This window comes from Debaryomyces hansenii (genome assembly GCF_000006445.2).
Source record: "Debaryomyces hansenii CBS767 chromosome A complete sequence".
Lineage (NCBI taxonomy): Eukaryota > Fungi > Ascomycota > Pichiomycetes > Serinales > Debaryomycetaceae > Debaryomyces > Debaryomyces hansenii.
Window position 1 is genome coordinate 1,408,041 of NC_006046.2, and position 23,144 is coordinate 1,431,184.

The 23,144-nt window shown below is 36.8% G+C and overlaps 11 protein-coding genes and 3 non-coding genes across 14 annotated transcripts; 3 read left to right on the top strand and 11 right to left on the bottom strand. All coding sequences in view use genetic code 12, as the record gives it.

Annotated features, from left to right (window-relative positions):
• Positions 1 to 1,178: 1,178 nt before the first annotated feature.
• On the bottom strand, positions 1,179 to 1,799 carry DEHA2D16918g (DEHA2D16918p; the record flags this gene model as incomplete). The annotated part of the gene is made up of 1 exon (XM_459221.1): positions 1,179 to 1,799. One exon carries the CDS (start codon positions 1,797 to 1,799, stop codon positions 1,179 to 1,181), a length of 621 nt encoding a protein of 206 aa, XP_459221.1.
• Positions 1,800 to 2,952: 1,153 nt separating this feature from the next.
• DEHA2D16940g (DEHA2D16940p) lies at positions 2,953 to 4,821 on the top strand (the record flags this gene model as incomplete). Its single annotated transcript, XM_002770281.1, has 1 exon — positions 2,953 to 4,821. One exon carries the CDS (start codon positions 2,953 to 2,955, stop codon positions 4,819 to 4,821), a length of 1,869 nt encoding a protein of 622 aa, XP_002770327.1.
• Positions 4,822 to 4,937: 116 nt separating this feature from the next.
• On the top strand, positions 4,938 to 7,190 carry DEHA2D16962g (DEHA2D16962p; the record flags this gene model as incomplete). Its single annotated transcript, XM_002770282.1, has 1 exon — positions 4,938 to 7,190. The coding sequence occupies one exon, from the start codon at positions 4,938 to 4,940 to the stop codon at positions 7,188 to 7,190; it is 2,253 nt and encodes a 750-aa protein (XP_002770328.1).
• A 59-nt stretch (positions 7,191 to 7,249) lies between these two features.
• DEHA2D16984g (DEHA2D16984p) lies at positions 7,250 to 8,986 on the bottom strand (the record flags this gene model as incomplete). The annotated part of the gene is made up of 1 exon (XM_002770283.1): positions 7,250 to 8,986. The coding sequence occupies one exon, from the start codon at positions 8,984 to 8,986 to the stop codon at positions 7,250 to 7,252; it is 1,737 nt and encodes a 578-aa protein (XP_002770329.1).
• Positions 8,987 to 9,279: 293 nt separating this feature from the next.
• On the bottom strand, positions 9,280 to 9,353 carry DEHA2D17006r. Its single transcript has one exon. It is a non-coding gene; the product is annotated as a tRNA-Val (tRNA).
• Positions 9,354 to 9,744: 391 nt separating this feature from the next.
• On the bottom strand, positions 9,745 to 11,424 carry DEHA2D17028g (DEHA2D17028p; the record flags this gene model as incomplete). The annotated part of the gene is made up of 1 exon (XM_459225.1): positions 9,745 to 11,424. One exon carries the CDS (start codon positions 11,422 to 11,424, stop codon positions 9,745 to 9,747), a length of 1,680 nt encoding a protein of 559 aa, XP_459225.1.
• A 268-nt stretch (positions 11,425 to 11,692) lies between these two features.
• DEHA2D17050r lies at positions 11,693 to 11,793 on the bottom strand. Its single transcript has 2 exons — positions 11,756 to 11,793; positions 11,693 to 11,729 (listed from the first exon to the last, which is right to left on the bottom strand). It is a non-coding gene; the product is annotated as a tRNA-Lys (tRNA).
• A 146-nt stretch (positions 11,794 to 11,939) lies between these two features.
• DEHA2D17072g (DEHA2D17072p) lies at positions 11,940 to 13,421 on the top strand (the record flags this gene model as incomplete). Its single annotated transcript, XM_459226.1, has 1 exon — positions 11,940 to 13,421. The coding sequence occupies one exon, from the start codon at positions 11,940 to 11,942 to the stop codon at positions 13,419 to 13,421; it is 1,482 nt and encodes a 493-aa protein (XP_459226.1).
• A 102-nt stretch (positions 13,422 to 13,523) lies between these two features.
• Positions 13,524 to 14,621, bottom strand: DEHA2D17094g (DEHA2D17094p; the record flags this gene model as incomplete). The annotated part of the gene is made up of 1 exon (XM_459227.1): positions 13,524 to 14,621. The coding sequence occupies one exon, from the start codon at positions 14,619 to 14,621 to the stop codon at positions 13,524 to 13,526; it is 1,098 nt and encodes a 365-aa protein (XP_459227.2).
• A 471-nt stretch (positions 14,622 to 15,092) lies between these two features.
• DEHA2D17116g (DEHA2D17116p) lies at positions 15,093 to 16,821 on the bottom strand (the record flags this gene model as incomplete). Its single annotated transcript, XM_459229.2, has 2 exons — positions 15,093 to 16,155; positions 16,445 to 16,821. The coding sequence occupies 2 exons, from the start codon at positions 16,819 to 16,821 to the stop codon at positions 15,093 to 15,095; spliced, it is 1,440 nt and encodes a 479-aa protein (XP_459229.2).
• A 695-nt stretch (positions 16,822 to 17,516) lies between these two features.
• On the bottom strand, positions 17,517 to 19,220 carry DEHA2D17138g (DEHA2D17138p; the record flags this gene model as incomplete). The annotated part of the gene is made up of 1 exon (XM_459230.1): positions 17,517 to 19,220. One exon carries the CDS (start codon positions 19,218 to 19,220, stop codon positions 17,517 to 17,519), a length of 1,704 nt encoding a protein of 567 aa, XP_459230.2.
• Positions 19,221 to 19,605: 385 nt separating this feature from the next.
• Positions 19,606 to 19,942, bottom strand: DEHA2D17160g (DEHA2D17160p; the record flags this gene model as incomplete). Its single annotated transcript, XM_459231.1, has 2 exons — positions 19,606 to 19,739; positions 19,909 to 19,942. The coding sequence occupies 2 exons, from the start codon at positions 19,940 to 19,942 to the stop codon at positions 19,606 to 19,608; spliced, it is 168 nt and encodes a 55-aa protein (XP_459231.1).
• A 443-nt stretch (positions 19,943 to 20,385) lies between these two features.
• On the bottom strand, positions 20,386 to 20,475 carry DEHA2D17182r. Its single transcript is given in 2 exon segments — positions 20,386 to 20,422; positions 20,437 to 20,475. It is a non-coding gene; the product is annotated as a tRNA-Tyr (tRNA).
• A 276-nt stretch (positions 20,476 to 20,751) lies between these two features.
• Positions 20,752 to 22,872, bottom strand: DEHA2D17204g (DEHA2D17204p; the record flags this gene model as incomplete). The annotated part of the gene is made up of 1 exon (XM_459232.1): positions 20,752 to 22,872. The coding sequence occupies one exon, from the start codon at positions 22,870 to 22,872 to the stop codon at positions 20,752 to 20,754; it is 2,121 nt and encodes a 706-aa protein (XP_459232.2).
• Positions 22,873 to 23,144: the final 272 nt, after the last annotated feature.

The following is a 23,144-nucleotide window of genomic DNA, read 5'->3' on the forward strand; positions in this document are numbered from 1 at the left end:
GTCGTTTCCTGTTATGGTGGACATCAATATAGATCATTCCTTAATTAGATACTTCACAAATCTTATTGTATTTCTTACGTTTCATACAGTAACTTGCTATAAAATGCAAGAAAATAGGAGTCGCTTCAGAAAAAGTGGGGATATCCACCTTAATTCACAAACGTAGATAGAGCTAGCAGTGGTGTATGGTGCCAGGATCTGTTGTGTGACCTTCGGCGGATTATCTCACCGAGCAGACATTGAACTGATGTATGGGTAAATTTGGAAAATGGGATCAGTCTAGAGGCTTTATTCTGTATGTACGACGTTTTAATCATCCGGTATAATTTAAACAATGAAAGAGAGAAGAAAATATGCTTATAGAAGTTTCTGCAAGTTGAAATAGTTGCACAATAGCGCTTAAATTTCTTATTCTTCTTACTAATTTGGGTTTTAATGAGTATTACTTACATGTTCTTAGCTATATTATTCTTATTTATATTATCATCCATTGCAATAATTCTCCTTCTTACAATAATTCCAGGGCTTGCATTTTTCTCTTAATTTCTACGAGCTGCTGGTGATAACTTGGCGCTGTACTTAGTACTTGGCTGCTTGTAATGAATAATAGGGATTATTATGTATGAGATGAGAATCTTTAGAATCTTCGTGAGCAAATATATTATGTAGCTATTACCTGTCCTCTGTATATTGAGGGATGACATGAAATCATTCTTTTTGGTGGGTCGTAAACGTAAGGGGCCTAATACCGAATTCCCAGCTTGTATATCAAATTTCTTCATCACGTCAAATTGATGTATGCTCAACAAAATAGCAATAGAAAAACACCTTAGCCGGGAAACCTCGTGCATCCAACACTTCCGAAACAAAAAGGTCGCTAATCCCCATCATGCGGGCGGTCTAAAACCCGGGAACTTATATACAAAATGTCGTCGCGGAAGTACACCAAGATCTCCTTGGGAAAGGAAATTAGGTAGGCGGTCGGAAGGAACTTATCAGCGGGCGGCAATAGAAACGACATCTATACCGGGCCATTAATCTTACGGACATATGCAAGTATAGGATACGAAAGTAGCAAATCACTGAGTAGACATTATCGATTTAACGAGTAGTAATGACGAATTATTCATTAATGGTATATGACTTGTACATATTTGGTATATATATACTTTTGTTAACTATAAACACATTTCGTCCAAAAAACCGTAGTCAATGGACATTCCATTTATGATTTCACGAGAGTTTATTATGTAGCTAAATTTGACCTTTTTGAAGGGTTTAGATTTTGAGGCGGTCCTGGTCCGAGGATCCTGCGGCTGATCGAAATCCATTGAAATATCACTGTCCATAGTGCGAAGTGAGGATGTTGACGATAAGGAGGTTACCGAGCTATGTCTGGAGTCGCACTTCGCACTCGCAGAATCACAGGCGCCAACCGATAAATTGTCCGAGCATAAATTGAAATTATCAGTGTCAAACTTGGGGCCGTATAACCAAGTGATATCTTCATCCTTCTTCCAATTGATACAGCTAGGTGATACCTCGGGTAATTGCCTCATTTGCTTGTACCACCTTCTCCAACAGGCATTTTCCAACCGCCTGGAAGCACTCGACGGTATCACTGAACTGATATCGTCCTTTTGGGACCGCACCCTGAGTGAATTATTACGCTTCCAGCATTGATGCAAATTATATTCGTTGATGGTGTGTTCTGACATGTAGTCTATGTTTTGGGTGAAGGTTGGTGCGTTTCTTGTTTTGTAGTTCGTTAAATCGTCATAGCTGAACCCGGTATGCATTTTAGTGGTATTATTATTTTATTATTATAGGCTCCTTTTCAGTTTTATGTATTCTTTACTTCGTAATTGTTTCTTTATTTCGTGTGAAACTTTGCTCCTATCCAGTAGTTTAGCTATTATTCTTTCACACTAGATCGATATTGTTTTTCCAGTAGCTATCCAGTAGTTTCTGTCCATGTACACTCGAATTCGTGTTAGTCTTATATGATATTAACACAAACTATATATTATTCGTTTTTAGCTTTTATAGTATATTATTGTTTATCAACAAAGTAATTGTTTGGAAATTAGTTGCTTAAATATCAAATGGTTAAAAGCAGATGCAACGACGGACTGCGGGGATTAGTGAACCAAAATGGATAAATGCACTTTTGGTGCAGTGGAAGTAACTTCTATGCAGAAGAAAAAATAAGGTTTAATAAATTTCCGTTCGTCATAAAATGTCGTCGTTTAGCTCACGGTTGGCTACACGAGCTTAACCGCATTCGATAGATTGATCACAAGACCAATTAGCGCAGTCCCCGACGAAGTCCCTTTGCCCGGCAAATTACGAGACTGCTATTTAATGAGCTTAACCCCTTATACGCTTGCCGAGTAGGAGGCTTTTACTCAACACGAGTAAATTACGGCGTGCACAATACGCCGGCGAAGAAATTATGGAGAAACTCGATACCAAGAATAACCCGCCTGGAATGGCAAAGTGGTGCAGGGCTGCGACGGGTGATTGAATTTATAAAAAGCATCGTCATGATTTGGTCTGGTGCAAGGATCTCGTAATTAGTTTCTGTTTAGGTCATACGGAGTGGTATTCTTTATTTAGGAAATGCGTCCGAAGGAGGGGGTTCATAATGCAACAAGATGACAGGAAAAATATCTTTATCCACCATCAGCGGAGTAGATAGATGTTTTTCCATGTATCATCAAAAAGAGCAGTCCGTAAATGCGCTATAGTTAATAGTTTGGAAATGGAGATGTATTGCATATTTTCACTCACTAATAGTGTGACCTCATGAAGAAGAGCCACTAGTGCCTTGAGTTATTCGATCTGTGGAAGACATCGCAATGAGGAATTGGTAATTCGCACGACCAACATAGGTGGTGAATTCTATGAGTAGCTAACATGGATATAGATAATAATACATTTTAATTGCAAATGAGCAAAAAAGGAAGTATCGAGTCATCGAATACACAGACAATGGATGCTACAGAGCCAGGAACATTAACACACAGTGCGTCCGAAAATTCGTATCATTCGAACTCTTCAAACGATAGAAGTTATCAGGAGCAAATCTCGAATATCAATTCCCAGAATGCTAATTTGAAAACCATAAATAAGCATTTAGTGAACCAAGAAGACACTTTAAAATTACAAGGAGGAGATGTAGCTCGACATCTATACCTGCAGCTAGAAAATGTTAGCAGCAAGGAGTTGACGAACCTGAAGAGGAGAACGAGATCATCTTCGTTTTCGAACTTCTTAAGTCAGTCTAGAAGACAATCCACCGCCAGTGACATAAATATTCCAGGGGGATTCAGAAGAGAGTTTTTGATAAACAAGTCGTTGCAGGAAAATACGGAGCCCCCCAATTTCTTGACTCGAAATTTTGTTGAGTTTTTGAGCATATATGGTCGTTTTGCGGGGGAGAATTTTGATGATGATGATAATGAAGAACAATACGAGGAAACGTTTGATGAAGAGTCTTTATTACTACCCAATGAACGTAGGACTCCTCCTACTCGTAGACCTAGACCAGAAAAGAAGGGTGCAGCCAATGTTCCCAAAACGTTTTTCTTAGTTTTTAAGGCGTTAGTGGGTTCGGGCATATTGTTTTTACCTAAAGCTTTCTCTAATGGAGGTCTTTTGTTTTCTGCTATAATGTTGTTATGCTTTGGTATATTGACATTTCTTTGTTATATTATTTTAATTCGTTCTAAAAGAATATTAAACAAATCGTCATTCGGTGAATTAGGGTTTAAGACTCATGGAAAACCATTAAGAATTTGTATTCTAATATCTATATTGATTTCCCAAATAGGATTTGTGGCTACATATATCTTATTTACAGCAGAAAATTTGATTTCTTTTATCGAAAACTACTTACACTTTTCTGCCAACTATGTGAGTACACGGAATATTGTCATAGTCCAATGTATTTTATTAATACCTTTGGTACTCATTAGGAATCTAGCCAAGTTATCTATAATTTCTTTGATATCGTCGGTTTTTATTGTTATTGGGTTAATAATTATATTCTATTTTTCAATTATGAAGATTTCTGTTGAAGGTGTGGGTGATAATATAGTCTATTTTAATTCTAGTAACTGGTCAATGTTAATCGGGGTTGCCGTTACTTCATTTGAAGGTATTGGATTGATTTTACCGATTGAATCTTCGATGGCTCAACCAGAGAAATTCCCTATGGTTTTATCGATCAGTATGTGCGTTATAACGACATTATTCATGTCAATTGGTGTTCTTGGATATTCGACTTTTGGTGATCAAGTAAAGTCAATCATTATTTTGAATTTACCACAGGGTAAGTTATCAGTCCAATTCATATCATTACTTTACTCGTTAGCGGTATTCTTAACAGCTCCCCTCCAGTTGTTTCCAGTAACTAAGATTTTAGAATCCTTAATTTTCAATTCGTACTTATTCAATGATAATACTACAACTGCCCGTAAGAAGGATGATGAAGGTAAATTATATCACTTTTCAGGCAAATATAGTACGTCAATTAAGTGGTCCAAGAATTTAATTAGAGCAATATTAATTAGCTCGATATGCATAATTGCATATTTGAATGCAAATAATATTGATAAATTCATTTCCTTCAACGGGTGTTTTGCATGTATTCCACTCGTATATATCTACCCACCCTTAATTCATTTGAAAACTTATAAATTTGATAGACAAAATGATTGGAAAGGTAAATTTTTTAAAATATTTGATTATATTTTAATAATTGTTGGGATAGTTGCAGTAATTTATACAACTTATCAAATTTTATTCTTAATTTAGTTCGTTGTTTGATTTAGGAATATATTTATTCTGCGTACATTCGCACCGTAATTTTTTTTGTTTTCATGAAAAACTCATCTTTTATCCCCAGATATTAAAAAAGTAACACTTATTATATGTCTTCACTACCTAAAAAAAGGAAACAGGAGGCGAATAACAAAGGAACAGACAGCAATACAAACCCACGATTATTGTCTTGTCAGAGATGCCGCACTAGAAAGATTAAATGCAACTTTGAATATCCATGTTCAAATTGTACAAAAGTTGGTGCTGATTGTATCAAGACTGTTAACGACATGAGAAAAAAGAGACCGCCAGCTAATTATGTTTCTAATCTTGAAAAACAAATAGAGAATATAACGGATTTTTTCGAAAAGTTTAAAAAACTTGACTCAATAGAAGCAAAACAAAAATTAATCGATTCTACAGATCTAAACGATTTCATTAACAAGGATTACCAGGATTATAATACTAGCTCCTCAGAAATTGAGAATTATGCATACCACTCGACAAAACATGATATAAAAAATTCTAGTATGTCGGTTTATGGACCTACAAGTGTTTACGATAATGACTTGATAACCAGGAATTCAAAAGCACCATCAAAGCGAGAAGAGCCATCTATAAATAACTTTAATAAAGATCCCAGTATATTGCATTGTTTAAAGTTATTCTTTACTTGGCAATATCCTGACCATAACATGTTCATATTTAGAGAAGCCTTCTTGATTGATTTTTTTGATCCCAAACCAGACAGTTTATATTGCTCACGGAATTTAGTATTGAGCATTTGCGCTTTAGGATCAAGAATGTCTGATGATGATAAAATATACTCGAGATCCATTGAGTTTTATAATGAGGCAAGAATTTCCCTTTTATCACAGTTGGACCACCCATCCATTACGTCATTACAGAGTTTCTTATTGCTTGCATTTTATGATATTTGTGATGGTTCAAATTCTTCTGGATGGATGCTTAGTGGTAATGCTATGAGAATGGGCTTTGATCTTGGTTTTCAATTAAATCCAGAGGTATGGTTTTTAAAGTCTCATGATGATCTAAGCCCATTAGATGTGGCTATTAGAAGCAGAATTTACTGGGGGAGTTATATGGCGGATCATTTTATAAGCTTATTATTAGGTAGACCTTCATTATTGAAGATATCTGATGCTTCTATACCTGAAACTGATGATTTACCTGATTTAGAATGGATAGATGACTACAGATATCTTGACCCTAATTGCGAGGCTAAGAAAGATACTCAAATATCAAATCCATTAAAAAACGTAATTAAATTAATCAATATTTCAGATAGTATGTTGAATGATATATTTACTAGATCAGAGGATGATCACGATAAAAACAACGATGATTTAAATTTATTGTCCAGAATGAAAAAGCTTTCTGAATATAATATGCATATAATGAAATGGAAAGAATCATTGCCCGAAGACTTGGCTTGGGACAAGAACTTCTTACAGGAAACAGCTGATAATCCAACCCTTCTGTGCATCAGGTATTACTACTATATCCTTATATTGTGTCTTAATAGACCTTTTGTTGGTATTTCCAAATCTGCTGTAGAGGAGCATCATTTGTCACCGGCAACTATTTGTACTAATGCAATTGAAGACTTATATGTTGCTATACGTCGGTTTAAAGAGACTCATGGGTTAAGAAGAGCTTCAATATTCATGGTTTATTGTTCTATTCTTTCTATTTCAGTAATTTTACTTACTAATACGAGTAAACAGTTAGTGAACAAAAAGCAGGAAAGATTGCAGTTCTTTATGAGCGTATTACATGGTTGTTCTCGGACCTGGAAGTTAGCAGAAAAATCTTACAAATTGATTAAAATAAAATTGCAATACAGTCATAGTAACGAGAGCGATTTGAAGAAAGAGGAGAATCATACTGGTTCTCTGAATACTAATAACGAGGATACCGAGAACGTTTTCAATTCCAAATATCCAAATATTTCAAATAACGAACAACAGGAAAACGGCCGGGAACCTTTTCAATTACCACGACCGCTTGAAAGTAATTCGCAAATTCGATCTTCCACAACAAACTTTAAGAGGCCTCCATCGATACCGCTGCCAGGCCAGGAGTATATTGAACACCGTAGTTTTTCACCGAATGAGCCTGCTACGTCATTAGTCAATCCAAGACCATCACTACACGCAATTTCTAGTACAGATAAAAATGACCATGCTTATGATAAGACGATAGCAAATGCAAATACCGAATTGTTATTCGATGAAAGTTTAGAATTTTTTGGTGGTCCTCCAGTATTAATGACATCAGATTTATTCAATGAAGATTGGGAATCGTTATTCCCTGATTATATTTTTAATCCAAAAAATTAGGTTTTAATCATTACGATTGTCATATATTCATGTAATCCCTATGTATTCTATACAATAAATCAATTTGAGTTGGTTTGAGCTGTAATTCTAGCTTGCTCAATTAAGTTTTGAGGAGAATCCATTGTATCAAACATAAGTTCTATCAATCTTATCTTGTCATTCTTCGCAAATTTATGGTCACTGAAAAGGTCCAGAAGTTCTTTAACAGTGGAGACTCTTATAGATTCGTAGTCCTCAGCTTTGAAGGTTTCCAAGAGTTTCAAATGGTCCCAGGGTTGAATACTATTATAATCAGCAGTTTCACCATGAATTAATTTTTCGATAGTGTAACCATTATTATTTAAAACGAAAATGTATGGCTTGGTTTTATTCTTAATCATTGATGAAATCTCTTGAACAGTCAATTGCAACGAACCATCACCGACAAATAATATGACTCTTCTATTAGGGTCAATCTCTTCAGCTGCCATAACAGCACCACATGTTGCTCCGACAGTGTATCCAATTGAGCCCCATAATATTTGAGAAATACCCAAGGTATTTTTTGGAAATTGCGTTTGGATAATACCAAACGATGAAGTACCAGTTTCGGTAATAACTATATCATTTTCTCTTAACCAACCAGACAATTTACTCCATAACCATTGTTGAGTAATTTTAGACAGTTCATCCCTCTTCTCTTCAGGAAATGGGTCCTTCTCAACTTTAACAGGCTCATATTTGCTTGCTGCTTCTTTCAATTTATTTGATTCTAAAAGTTTCTGCAATACATGCTTCATTCTCACATTTGGATAATTCGCAGATCTAATCTTAGTATAATCTGAATGAAATTCAACAACATTCTTTGTTTGATAAGAGTATGAGAAAGAACCAGTATTGAAGTCACTAAGCATAGCACCTAAGGATAAAATTAAATCGGAAGATTCAACTTGCTCTTTAACAGAAGGATAAGATAACGTACCTACGTAAACACCAGCGAATCTATCATGATCTTCATCAATATACTTAGCTCCTTTAGCCATTGGCGTTACTGCAAACTTAAATTTAGTGAGATCAATTAACTTCCTTGCCTCACCAGTAGCACCGTGTCTTGCACAGCAAGCATCGACCAAAATAATAGGATTCTTAGAATTAGAAATTAATTCCGTGACTCTGTCAAGCACTTCGTTTTCCGTTTCAGGGTCATTATCAGGAATTGACAAATCAATAGGTGTGTCCAAAGCTGACTTTGGAACCTCTAATTCAACCATGTTGGTTGGGAAAGCTAAATATGATGGTCTTTGATTAATATAAGCTTCCCTGATAACACGGTCTATTTCTTGCGGACCACTAGCCGCATCCGCTACCATTCCGGTAGTTTGCGTAATGGAGGAAGACATACGTCTGAAAACAGTGAAGTCACCATTACCCAATGTATGGTGTAGTAACAATTGCTTGTCTTGAGCAGAGGTTGCTGGGATACCAACAACGTGTAACAATCCCACATGTTCAGCATACGATCCGGCAATACCATTCAAAGCAGATAATTCACCAACCCCAAAAGTTGTCACAAGACATGCAAATCCATTTGCCGAAGATTCAGTACTTCTAACTCTACTATACCCATCTGCAGCATATGCGGCATTCAATTCGTTTGCATTACCTCTCCATGTCAAATTCTTCACTTCATCAATTTTATCTAACAATGTAAGATTAAAGTCTCCTGGAACACCAAAAATTGATTGAACTTTCAATTGATGGATTCTTTCAAATAAATATGTACCTAAACTAATTGTTTCCTCCTTATTTTGCAGCATTGTGTTTTCGTTAATTAAAATTAATACTAAAATTTCAGGGTTTCCGTTCCTTTTTTATAGTAACCCTATAGTACGATTGCTACACCAGATTTTATAATGCAGGAAAGGGATATAGCAACAGCAATCATTTTATGCGCCCTGTCGGAGTTATCCGAGAGATGCAAAATATATACTATGCGATCACAACGCAACGGTTATCCGTTTTCTGACTATGTTATAGACTGTAGAAGAAGAAGAATATTAAGAAAAGATATAAATAACTGTAACTGAGTTAATTGGACCAAAAAAAAAGATGATTTCGCCCAGGATCGAACTGGGGACGTTCTGCGTGTTAAGCAGATGCCATAACCAACTAGACCACGAAACCTTCTTAGTGACATGTTAATTTAAGAGATACAATGGTGTTAGAAACATGATGGAGTATATTACCATGATACTGAACTCTCAGTCGTTTAAGGTCAGGGTAATCCGTTAAGTACTCATATTTATAGTAAGATATATGAAACAGACCAATGCATAATATATGGCACTCTTGTAACTCACACATTTACATCTTCGTGATGTTATAGATACAAATTCGTTTATGGGACTTTGAGAATAATCCTATAAGCTGTCACATAGTTGGCTGCAAATATTACGAATAAATGTTCATTATCTTATTCTTCTACAAATATTTTCATGACAGTCTTATATTAAGAATGTGCAAAATTAGAGTAAGGTGTATTAATTATAGAGTTATTCTGTGAACACATCATAGCCTATTCATCTGTCCAGATGGACTCATCAACAAAGTATAGCCAACTAAAACCATTCCAGCTACTTATGATACCAATGCCACAGTAGACACTAATAATTAATAGCTTCATGAATTGTAGTTTTCTCAAAATTTCAAATTTATGTTCGAACAAGTCTATGAGACTAACAATGGTAATGACCGGCACCAAACCCAAAATATAACCATTATTAACTCTGTCCAAAATCACTTTACCATACCCACCATTTGTTTTTGGCAACCTAACAACCTTTTTAAGACTAAAGTAGTAAACAATGTACCATAATAACATGTAGGTGATCTTAATGAGCCATTCATCGCAAGTGAAAATTAATGGGAACAAGGAAATATATGCACAACTTACTAGTAAATTGAAAGGTCCTAGTAAGTCCCTATCTCTGCTGACTAAAAATGTCATTGGAAAAATGACCACCAAGACAGCCTTTTCATGAACATGCCAGCCGAATAAGAAAGACGCAAAGCCACACAAGGTTAATGATCCCATAAATCTTCTAAATGTAGGCTGTAAAAATAAAGGAATCAAAGCCATAACTTGATAAAATAATGTTAAGAAGAATGTCAATTGCGAGGTGATTGTAGGCAAGATTAAAAACTCAACATCTCCGATTAAACCTCTTGTTGTCTTATTAACCAATTTAGTATCCCATAAGTATTGCGGATTGAACTTAAAGATCTTTAACAAGATTGGGCGACTTATTGGTATTCTGTAATATATTTGAATCAACAACCTGTCAATTGCAGAATAAATTGCCCATACATTAGGTGCCCAGTACGCATGTGTTAATCCCCTGTTGAATGGAAATAATCTTTCAATGAGTTGAGGCATAACTTCATAATAAATGAAGGGGCCAAATGCAATAGAAAAGACAGCAATGACTATTGATGATAACTTAAATAAATTCTTCCATCTGACTATCTTTAAAATGTTCGAAGATTTGGTCTTCCCAAAATTCAAGTTTAAGCAATAAGCACGAAGCAAGAAAATAAAAACTGCCGGAGCTAAATATAAGTAGATGTGCTTAAAACAGATTAATATTGAAAACCAAAATCCACACATCAAGTATTTCTTCAACCGTGCTGAATTTATCATCAACACAAGTATTCCGTATAACATACCATTATATTGGAAATGAATGTGATCAATAATTAATAACCCTGGAGATAATACGAGACTTGACGCAACAACGAAAGCTCTTTTAGCTTCAGTGTGCGTCTTCGAGGAATTAATATACCATTGCAATGAAACGAATAAAACAACCTCACTCACAATCACTGATAATCTTTGAAATAAAACTGTTGGTAAACTATATAACCCCTTTTCAACTATCTTTAAACATCCATCTCTTTTAACGAAATCAGGCACGAAGCTGGCCAATACCCACTCGAAATATGCAAAAAAAGGTGGGTAGTCCAATGTCCATTGAGAAGTGTTTTCAATATACCACTTAGATATTGGTAAATTGTACGTTATGGCTAACCAATTCCTATGTACATCGAAGTCTGTCGAATGATAGCCAACTGATAATAACAACTTAAGAGCAAGCGAAGCCACCCATATATTTACTAATGAATAATTCCATTGCTTATCATTGTTAAGTTCCTTCGGCAAACCAGAAGGCCCTTTAACAAAAGATTTTTTACTCATATAATTATAGGTTCGTTTAAGAAAGCTATAGAGTTATGGGTAGACATAAACGGCTCTTTAGAGCGGTGAGCATTTTTGTTTAGTGAGAAACCTCAACTTTTTGTGATTCAGTCTTGTTTGAACAATTTATTATCATAATCACCGGATATTTTTACGAGTTTATCAATACTAGATATCACTTAGAAAACTTAAGATTCGTACTATCAATGGTAGAACTTGATGATTCCTTAACTTTTCAATTTCTAGCAAAAAAAAAAGAAAAATAGAACTCCTCATCAGGGGCTCGAACCCTGGACATTTCGGTCGACTCTTTGACAGAAATCTTTAATCCTTAAAAGCCGAACGCTCTACCAACTGAGCTAATAAGGATGGTCCTTCGTGAAAAAAAAACTAATTAATATACATTAGCTTGCAACGTAGATCACGTGACTGATATTTTTTCCAGTAATATTGAAATTTTGTATTCGTACTCTATAAGATATGGTAGTTTAATACTTGATAAGGATATAATAAATATGTCAAAAGAAGACACGAGAGTGGAATCTGATGCAGCTGAATTGCTTTCTTCATTGTCTTTAGACAAGAAGGAACAGACTGAAGCTACCGTACCAAAAGTTGATGCAAAAGAAGATAAATCAAATGATGAGTCCAAACAAACAATAAAACCAGCATCTACAGAAGAATCCAAACCAGCGGACGTAAAAGATGCTACAAAAAGTGAAGAACAAGAAGCAGAGAGCAATTTAATCAAATCGAGCTACGAGGTTAAGGTCAAATTAGCCGATTTACAAGCGGATCCAAATTCACCATTATATTCAGTTAAATCCTTTGAAGAATTAGGATTGAGTTCTGAATTATTAAAGGGATTATATGCTATGAAATTTAACAAGCCATCAAAGATTCAAGAAAAGGCGTTACCATTATTAATTTCCAACCCTCCTAAAAATATGATCGGTCAATCCCAATCAGGTACCGGAAAGACAGCGGCGTTTTCATTAACCATGTTATCTAGGGTGGATGAAAGTGACCCAAACACTCAATGTATTTGTTTAGCGCCCGCAAGAGAATTGGCTAGACAAACACTAGAAGTCATTACCACAATGAGTAAATTCACCAAGATTACATCACAATTAATTGTTCCAGATGCGATGCAGAGAGGTCAATCTACTTGCGCTCATGTTTTAGTAGGAACGCCAGGTACATTATTAGACTTAATCAGAAGAAAGCTTATAAATACCTCTAAGGTGAAAGTGTTTGTGTTAGATGAAGCTGATAATATGTTGGAATCTCAAGGTTTAGGAGACCAATGTGTTAGGGTTAAAAGAACTCTTCCAAAGGCAACCCAATTGGTTTTATTTTCTGCTACCTTCCCAGATGAAGTTCGTAAATATGCCGAAAAATTTGTTCCAAATGCTAATTCATTAGAATTAAAGCAAGAGGAATTGAATGTTGAAGGTATTAAACAATTATACATGGATTGTGATTCCGCAAATCACAAATTCGAAGTTTTAAGCGAATTGTATGGTTTATTAACTATTGGTTCTTCCATTATTTTTGTTAAGACCAAAGATACTGCAAACATTTTATACGCTAAGATGAAGAAAGAAGGTCACAAATGTTCAATTTTACACGCTGGCTTAGAAACTAGCGAAAGAGATAGATTAATTGACGATTTCCGTGAAGGTAGATCCAAGGTTTTGATTACCACTAATGTTTTGGCAAGAGGTATTGACATTGCATCAGTTTCCATGGTTGTTAATTACGATTTACCAGTTGACCAAAAGGGTGCACCTGATCCTTCGACTTATTTGCATAGAATTGGTAGAACAGGTAGATTTGGAAGAGTTGGTGTTTCGATATCATTTGTCCATGATCAAAAATCTTACCAAGATTTAATGGCAATTAGATCATATTTCGGCAATATTGAAATGACTAGAGTTCCTACGGACGATTGGGACGAAGTTGAAAAGATTGTTAAGAAAGTCATAAAGAATTGAGCTCTTAAAAGATTAACTAATTACACGATAACTTTTTATATTTATATTTATAGTTATAATATAAAATTCTATATACAAAAGATGAATTTCTATTTATGATATTTAATCCATTTCAAACGATTGTTTGAACCTGATTGGGGCTCTTTTTGAGACAACATCCCAGTCAATACAATCCCAAACATTATCTAAATATTGTTGTTTACCGAAAACACCGTAATCAAGTAAATAGTTTCTTAACGATGCATCGATAGCTAACAAAGGCAATAATTTTCTGTCTGAGTATAATGTGGCTGCTTCTGCCTCCTCAACAGTTCCTAAAGTCAAATCGCTCAGTAATGATGTTTCACTTTCAAGAGCAGCTAAAGCATCTTCTTCATTACCATTTTCAGATTCTTCATTGTGCTCTTGGTCTTTAGTGATGTGTTTTCTTTCTTGTATTTTCTTTCTCAATGAAGCAATTTTAGCTTGTTTTTGTTGTTTCAACTTAGTTATTTGGCCTGATCTGATAGAATCATCAACTATACCTGCATTATACGTATTCATGATCGATAACGTGCTATATTTAAAGTCATTTGCATTGGATGAAAATTGGTTGTTTCTCATGGTACTTTCAGAGTAAGTAGCTTGGGCGACCAACCAAACTAAACCGTCACCTTTGATACCTTTAGCTGAGTTTAATAATAAAGTACGGAACTCAGCAATTGATCCGAATGAGTTAATGATCCATTCTCTCAAGTTTGGATCAGTTGGTTCGTTATTAAATGTTTGGCTGATTGATGGAGTTTTCAATAAGTCATTTGGCTCGCTTTTCTTTATGGAATATTTCCCAGCTTCAGATTCATTTGGCTTTAAAGATTCCAAACTGAATTGTAAGTTGTGTATTAATGAGGCATATGAATAAATACCATACAAATCTGGTTTATTGAATGTCAAGGTAATTAATTCGTTTAAATCAGATGGTGGGTTGATATTGTTTTCTTCCAACAATTGATTCAAACCTTCCACGAGTTGCTCACCTCTCTTAAACCATAACTCATTAACCGCATTATTTGAATATAACCCTTTGAATTCGTCTTTACTTATTTTCAAGTTGTCTAACAAAGGTATGGTCGGTAAAGTATACGAAACAGATCTGAATGATCCTAACTGCGACGAAATGAACAGCTGTCTAGGCTTTATCTTGCTAATTAGTCTATACATAGATGCCAGTTACAATCTTCGTTCTAGACCTCTCAAAGATAATTTGTAGGTTATATTAGGCCTAATAGTTGAAAAATTCGTGAAAATTATTTTATGAGCCGTGATTGGTATTTTGAGCCAGACACGTCAATTGAACATATTTTGCTACAGATTGTATATCAGTAAGAAACTGAATACCAATGGTAATTTAATTAACTCATAATAACAAGGTAAGAATTAGAATAAAAACAGAATCACTAAAATAAAAAGTGAAAATAATGATTGAAAGCTAGTAATAATAATAGGGTAATAATAAAATCATTAGTACAAGTTGTCATTAGGGGGAATTCGTGAAGCAACTGAGGGACTCAGCAAATAAATCTATAATACATCATAAACAAAGAAGAAAGCGAAGAATTAAGACACAAGACTAATCTATAAATTGCTTTATGAATATTATTGTGGTAATAATTTTCCGAAGGATTTCTTGGATTATTTCCTACCGACTTTCAAACTCTTAACTCTTCTTAATAACGAGTTACCGGACCCTTCAACGTTTTCGCTGTCGTATCCACCAGAGTTTCTTCTCTCTTCTGATCTGTCGTAATAGTCATTGGAGCTTCTTCTGCTACTACTTTCACTTCCACTATTTTTACGTAATCTTTGAACTAACGATTTCTTTCTTCCTAAACCACCACCGCTGACACTTAAAAATTGATCATCGGTACCTTTTGGAGCAGGTGCACCATCAATAAAAGTCGAAGAACCTAAACCAGCAGTGGTTGAACCGTGTATTGGTTCGGCCTTCATATTGGCGTCGAAATTCATCACAGAAGGGTTATGCTTTGGTGTGAATAATGACGTTGGGACATCATTAGTTTTTCTATTAGTCTTAATCAATGGCACTTGATTATCATTACTCTGGCGTCTGACTGGTGAAGTCTTACCCACTAATTGGTCTTGTTCTCCATCGTAATTACCAAATGCCAAATTCATTTGTTCGTTTTTGTCAATGTTTCCACCCGCACCCTTTATTGAGCTATTTGGACCATCAGCAGGGAATGCCATTACTGGAGCAGCTTTAACATTCTTATTCCTATGTGGAGTACACGCGTCAAAGGGTCCATCATGATGGAAACCGCCTCCGAAGAATCCAGTCACGTCCAATTTATCGATGGTATCCAAGTTCTTAGCTTTAACAGGCTCTGGCTGGGATTTCTTCTTGTGACGTCTTTCCTTATCTCTGTTGGAGCGGCTGTGTCTTCCTGTACCAGTACCAGTACCAGCGTCACTGTGGGAGCGATGACGTCTGGATGACGAGTGACGTCTAGACGATGATGAACCCAGTTTTTCCCTAGGATATTCTTTTCTTGTCTTCTCAGGTCCTGCTACTTCTTCGTATGAAGGGGGTAAACCAGATTCGAGCTTAGGAGGACGTGCCGGTGGCGTGTTTGAATTGGTTCTCGCCTGTGGCACTGGTGGTGGTTCTCTGCGATGGACGTATGCGTCAGGTGCCTTAAGGGCAGAAGCAAACGGGTTATTTGACGACATTCTTCTATTAATATTAGTTAGTAGTTATCCTTATATACCAATGCGTTATAGTATGGATGTAGTAGGGTGTTTGTTGGAGTACGGAAAAATCCTTTATCTCGAAAGTACCACTGTTGTTGATAAGCAAGCAAAAGTGGTGTTTTAAGTGGAGATGTGTGCACTTTGCTATTAATTTAAAATAGGCGCAGCCGTGCGAAGTTCAAATGCTGACAGACAACGCTCGGTCAGTTTAGAATCGGAATCAACAAACACCCAACACATCGTTAGTAAATAAAAACTTAAGAAATACATACCTATTATCACTGTAGTTCACGCTACTATCACTTCCAGCTCTAACCGTAGTTGGAAATGTTGGCCTTGCAAGGTCATTGAATTGATCGTTTGCTGGCCTAGAATTATCACGCGATTCATTGAAGTTCAAACTCATGTCGACGGGGTTGGGCAGACTGTAGAGATCCTCGTCGTCAGACTCTTCTATGAGCTGTTTATTTTTTTCCACCCAGTCATCAAACGCTTGATTCTGCGACGCTGAATGGCCGGACCCAAGCGACGACGCTGACCTATTGACGTGTCTCGGTGGTTCAAAATTATGTTGCCTGAACGGATTGTTGGCGGATAATCGTCTCAACGAATCCGACGACTGATACGAGTGGTTTGGTTGTTGGTACATGACAATTTTTTGTGGGTATCAAGTGTGAAGCCTGAAAATTGAAATCCGAAGCTTAAAATCCGAATTCTTTCTTTTTTTATAATATCAACTGTCCTTATGATCGATCCGTATTCAAGATACAATGAATCACTATAAGGTAAATTTCGATTAAGAATTTAAATTAAATCGTCTTGAGAAAATATCTGATTAATGCTGCTAATCAGGTTATTAAAAATGTTCTTAAAATAACTAACGCGTCGTAAGTGTGTTTGATATAATTAACGTTATATCACAGGCACTTTATCTATTCAGAATACAATTTTCTGATGTCTATGCTATAATATCTTAATATTGATTTAGATCATTTCAAGAAGTGAACTTTTTGAACCTCGCTAACCGCTTAGTGATGAAATTTTGAAGCGCAATTGTTCGAATTTCGCTTCACAAATACACGACCATTATGATTTTGGCGTCACCTACTACAATAATTATGCTAGATTGGGTATAAATACATGTATTGTCACGAGAGTAGAAATGAAAATAAATAATTAAATGTCACAGTATATAGTATGGCCAAATGCATCAGAAATAGAATTTGATGATTCTCATATTCTGGGGCTTCTGCGAATAGTGAGTGTTCTGTAGTAATAGCAGTGTAGAAAATGGTTGCATCTCACCTGTTCACCGTGTCGCATGAAACAGCAAAACATATGAATCTAAAAAGAGCTCCAGGTCCAATCAGATGGCACACTTACAACTGACGATTTTCTACGGGTATCGGCAATTGAGCCATCAATAATTGCATTATTGATCGATGCATCTTTAGTCGAGGATGTAATAGTGCCTGCGGCAGTGGCGGAGGTGGCGGATATTTTATTAGGAAGGACATCGGGATGCGTAGAACTAGCGTCGGTCTTGGAAGATTTTGCGCCGTCTTTAGGGGTATCTTGAGGAGAATCGTTGAATTGGTGGATATTATGCGGTATGGAACCAGAGCTGGAGTTGTTCACATATGGGTTTTCGATGAAGATGAATGGGGGATTGAAATTCTTGATTTTGTTTTCGTTTAGAAAGCTCGACAAATTTGCGTTGACATTGGTGACAAGCATCTGGTAGTTGTAACCACAGTCCTTGCAAACCTTGCAATTGCGGAACAAATCTGTAGGCGAGCGGATGTTTGAATTGGATTTCAAATTGGTGTATATGGGTATGACAAAACGAGCATTGGAATCTAGCACTGTGGCATGCTTGACGTCACTACCATTGGTAGACACCGAAGGCTTGTAGTCTCCTTCTTGGTCCACAACGCTCTTTTGCCATAAGCACTCATAGCAGAAGATTTGACCGCAGAACCTGCAGTGGTGCCTTCTTCTACGCTGAGGCGAAAAAAAAACGCCAAACGCCTCAAAACACTTCATGCAATGTGACGTAAAGCTATTCGGCTTCCAATGCTTATGCGTAGGGTCTGCTGGTTGATGACTTTCACATTCTGATGAAGTACATTCGCAGTCAATCGATACCGAATAGTTCATTTTCTTGGGAGAGGTTTCAGCTGAACACGGCATGCTGGGTGACAGTGACGACGACGTCGGGGTCAGACTTTGAGGTCTTAAAACTGCAGGCATACATAGTGGCTTCTTCAACCGGTATACTTGTTGTAAATCTGTCCCTTCTACTCCCGATAAATGACTAGCAGACGTAGGTGTACGGTGTTTGATGCGGTTGGTCTTCAGACTATCGTTTCTCTCCTGTGATGTCACATTGTTACTCAAGTTGTTCAAGGCATTCACCAAACTAGTCTGCTGCAAGTCGTTATCCGGAGATTCCAGCAGCATATCCAAGTTCAAATTCTTCAAATTCGTGTTGGTATTCGAATTAGACGTGTTGTTAGAGTTCGAATTCGAACTTGACGTGCTACGGTTCCTTTCATAAATATAGTTGTTGTTGGTGTAACTCAATATCGTATTATCGGGCACATCGGTGGCCACCTCGAACGGCGTCGAAAACCTCCTGGTGGGTTGTGATAAATCAAAGTTGGCCGGAATATAAGAGTCATCCTGTACTCCTTCATCATCTCCGTCTTCTTTGACATTCCATAATCCTTCCGCCTCTCTTCTCAGCGACAGTCCGACGAATGATTCATCGTTAGCGTTATTCCGATCCTTGAATGACCCCCGCGTGATACTACTCATCCTTGGTGCCCTTATCTGTTCGTCATAGTTAATGTCGTTATATCCTGCATTTTCATGGTTTCCTTGGTTGTTTGTCTCGTTGTTGGCGGAAATTGGTCTGTTCGATGACTGAGGTATTATATCTGAGATTACTGAGTGAATATTGGAGATATTGAGATGCTTTACAAGAGGCTTTTTCTTGAACGAAAATGCTTCGAACTGCCCTGTATCGTCCAGCTTCTCTGTCATTTAATATGGTCAATCTGGCTTGGTATATCGTTTTCTGTAGATTAATAAATCCTTAATTGTTCCATGCAAGATATATCTATCAGTAAGTCGTGTATATTAGTACTGTATTTTTGCAGTTGATTTCTTTTTTTTTGATTGGTCGATAACCAATTACCGAGATTTCAATTCAAATACTGTGTACTATATCTGCCGAACAACAAGACCTGTATTCGGTGCGTGCAAGCAAACTAATGATTGTGTCGTCCACCGTAGTATAAGATCGTCCATATCAGAGGTATTACAGTGGGGGTTTGTATACAGTATAAGAATTGGTATTTACTAACTAGAAAGCATCATAATTAATACGTAACTAAGATTACTCTATCATTTTCCTCGGGTTATTCCCCTAATCTTTCAAGACGACGTACAATGCATGTAAAATAGCTGGGAACCAGATAAAACAACATAAAACAATATTAATACAAAGAGCAGAACCAGCTCCTTCTCTCATGAAAACTGCTAATGGTGGCAAGAATAAGGCTAAAAATAAAATTAGTATTTGAAGTGAATGTAAAAAAGCCACCAGCCGACCAACCCAGTCAGACGCCTGGTACTGACTGGGTGTATTGGTTCAAATTACGGCTGGATATCACGTAACCGAGCAATTGTAATTTTCGAGTGAACAAGCCAATATTTCATGTATACATACCAAGAATGATAGCAATGATCTTTTCGGAATTCATATTTAATTAGGCAACTGAACGAATTTAACGATATGGATTAATAACGACTAGTCAATTGTATGTAATTTAGTACGATACAAATACTTCTAAGTGAGTAGGGAGTTCACTCATTTATATATTTTGTTTTTCTACCACTCGTTTTGTGCGAGCCGTAAACTTTTTGTGACTTAATCGGTCTGAGGATATATTGGCGTTAAATTAGCGATGAGACCTTTTAATAAGCGCTCAATAAAACAAAGTATAAGCGACCTTTTGGTCACGAATGAACTATAGTATCACGAGGAATAGCTCATGTATTGTATATCGACTCTAGCTTATTTCTGTAGGTGACATGGTCAAATAAAATACAACCGGCATATCAAGGTTCTCCTATTACTTAAGCGCACCTAAATAGTATGGGGGAATGACATACAAAATTGTTCCGGGAGATAAAAAAAATAGATTCTCCCGGGGGTGAGTCGAACACCCGATCTCAAGATTACTTTGAGGTACTCATTACAGTCTCGCGCCTTAGCCAGCTTGGCCACCGAGAGAGATCTTACGGAAGATAATAATATGAATTACCATATTGCCTGGTGCGGTATTAAAGCTGCATGTTAGGTTATATGGAGAAGACATAGGGGTTGATCTAGTTGTTCGGGTTGTATACAGAATCACACACTACAGACGGATAAAAGTGTGCCGAAAGGACAGTGCAAGTGTCTATTTGATAACTGTGTGTATTTATAAAAATCATATATAGAGAGTAGCCATTAGCCTACATATTTGAGCATCGCTAGTAGCATTTGTAAGGGCACCGACGCATAGATTCACTTGGACAAGATTTTTGCGGTTTCGGCGGACTTTTCGAACCTTTCTCTTTCCTCCTTACTGGGTCTGTTTAGCATGGATTCTATGGCTGCAGAATAGGGAGCTTTAGTTTGGGTTGGTGGGTTTGCCTGCTTGACGACCTTGAAATAGTCTTCATAGATATCCCCGTTGTAGTTACCGATAGCAGAATTAAGAACCATATCTGGCTGTTGGAATGAATCTGTTAATGTGATTGCTTGATTTCTTAATTTCTTAAGGTACGTTGGGATCACACTAGACTTCAACCGGTTTATGAATTTAGGTGATGTTACATTCAAAGACAACAATTCAGCAGAGAAGTTCTCCAATATACTAGTATAGGCATATGTTTTTGCAACATCTTTCAACATTGGTTTCGTAGATTCATCAGCACTATCAATTCTGGACATAAAATTCTGCAATAAATAATGGTGGCATCTCAATTTGGAGAGTACAACTCTCTGGTAGCTAACGAGATCCCAGTTATTGTCTCCAGACGACTCTAAAACGTCAATAGATTGGTTCGCAAGTCTACATATTAACACCTCAAGAGCTTTAAAGACCAAGGATAAGTCCTGGAGATCATCTTCGGACTTTAAAACCAATTCATCATTGATATAATTCTTTGCATTCGATAAGAATGAAATTGAGCCAGTAATCTTTTTGTTTTTCTTGATTACTTGTGCTGTGTTAGCTATGATAGCTTTACCCGCAGACATACCTAAAACACTATTGTCACCTTCATACGTACATTGAATTGTCCAGTCCCCGTACGTCTTACCAAATCCAGAATATGCTGAATACCCATGACCACCACAGGCTTGTCTACACTCAGTAATACACTCTCCAGCTAACCAGGTACATGTAGACTTCAAAGATGCTGAGTCAACAAATAATGACTTGGTCGTTTCTAAAGCTTTCTTCAAAGCCACTTTATCATTAGAATTTACTGCATAATCAAATTCTTTGAGACATGCAGCATGATCATTCTCCAATTTTTTAGTCCCAACCGCCATGGCATAAGTCAAGGCCAAATACGGCATTAAACGGCGCTGATGCAATGGATAATCCAACAACTTGCATTCCAAGCCATCGCCATTACCGTCACCACCGTTTTTCTTGAACTGTCTTCTACCAACAGCATATCTAACGGCAATGGTGATAAAACGGGCACTGATTCTGTAGGAATCCACAGCCATCATAACCCTACCGCCTAATAATGAAATATATACCAATTGCTGTAACGGAGGTAACTCAACTTTACCACTGCTGGAAACTTTACAGAACCTTTGCAACATAAAGAATCTTGGGATCCTTACATTAGAGAACTGAATCCAAGCATTATCAACACCTTCACGTCCCATTTTCCCTCCAATATCACCAATAGTAATTCCCGGCATCACATCATGGTTGGAGTCCCTCAATGGAACCACAAACGTTGTTACCCCATAATCCTTCCCTTTGACAATCAATCTAGCATACACGACACAATGGGTGGCTACATGTAAAGCTCCCCCAATCCACCACTTGGTTGCGCCGATATGGGGAGTGTCTATGATGAATTGGTCGTTTTCTTCGTCAAAGGTGGCAGTGGTTTCACACCCGGCGACATTGGATCCATGTCCCAATTCTGTCATCCCAAAACAACCATATGCATTTTTTATTTTCGTGGTCTCCTTATCAACACACCAATACTTATACTGCTCCGCCGTACCATTTCCTTTGATACAGTTGACAAATAATCCCAAATTGATGCTCAATCTGATACCCGTGGATGGATCATATACAGCAAGCAAATTCAATCTCCTATGAAAGTCTGATGGTGAATCCTCTTCAATATAACGACTCAACAGATTGATTCTCAACGCCGATTTGGTTCTCTCCTCTAATCTATTCAATTCATAATCCTTGTAACTAGAGCACAAAATTGGATCTCTTTCCATTTGGTGATAGAGTCTCAAGATTTGCTGGGAGTTCTCGCGAGACCCTTCCAAGAATTCATGCATTAATGTAGGTTCGAATTGATTTTGCAGCCTCTCATCTTGAATTGATTTAGATGGATTAGGTGGTGCACTGCTATTAACGGTATTTGATGAAAACATGTTTAGTTATTTAATAAAGAAGGTATATAAGGTGCAATTCATTTGAAATAAATACTAGTGTAATTATATATATGATCCCCTCCTCTAGTTTTGTGGGGTACTATTTTAACTCCGTTTGGCTAAACGGTTCAATAAGGTTAGCTTCAATACCCGATTTATCCAGAATCTTATGATTATTTGTCCTATTATATAATAAACTATTCTACAATTGTTCTATTGTCGAAGGGTATACGTGTAATAGCAAGGGAGTATAGGGTATGGGGGATTGGGGT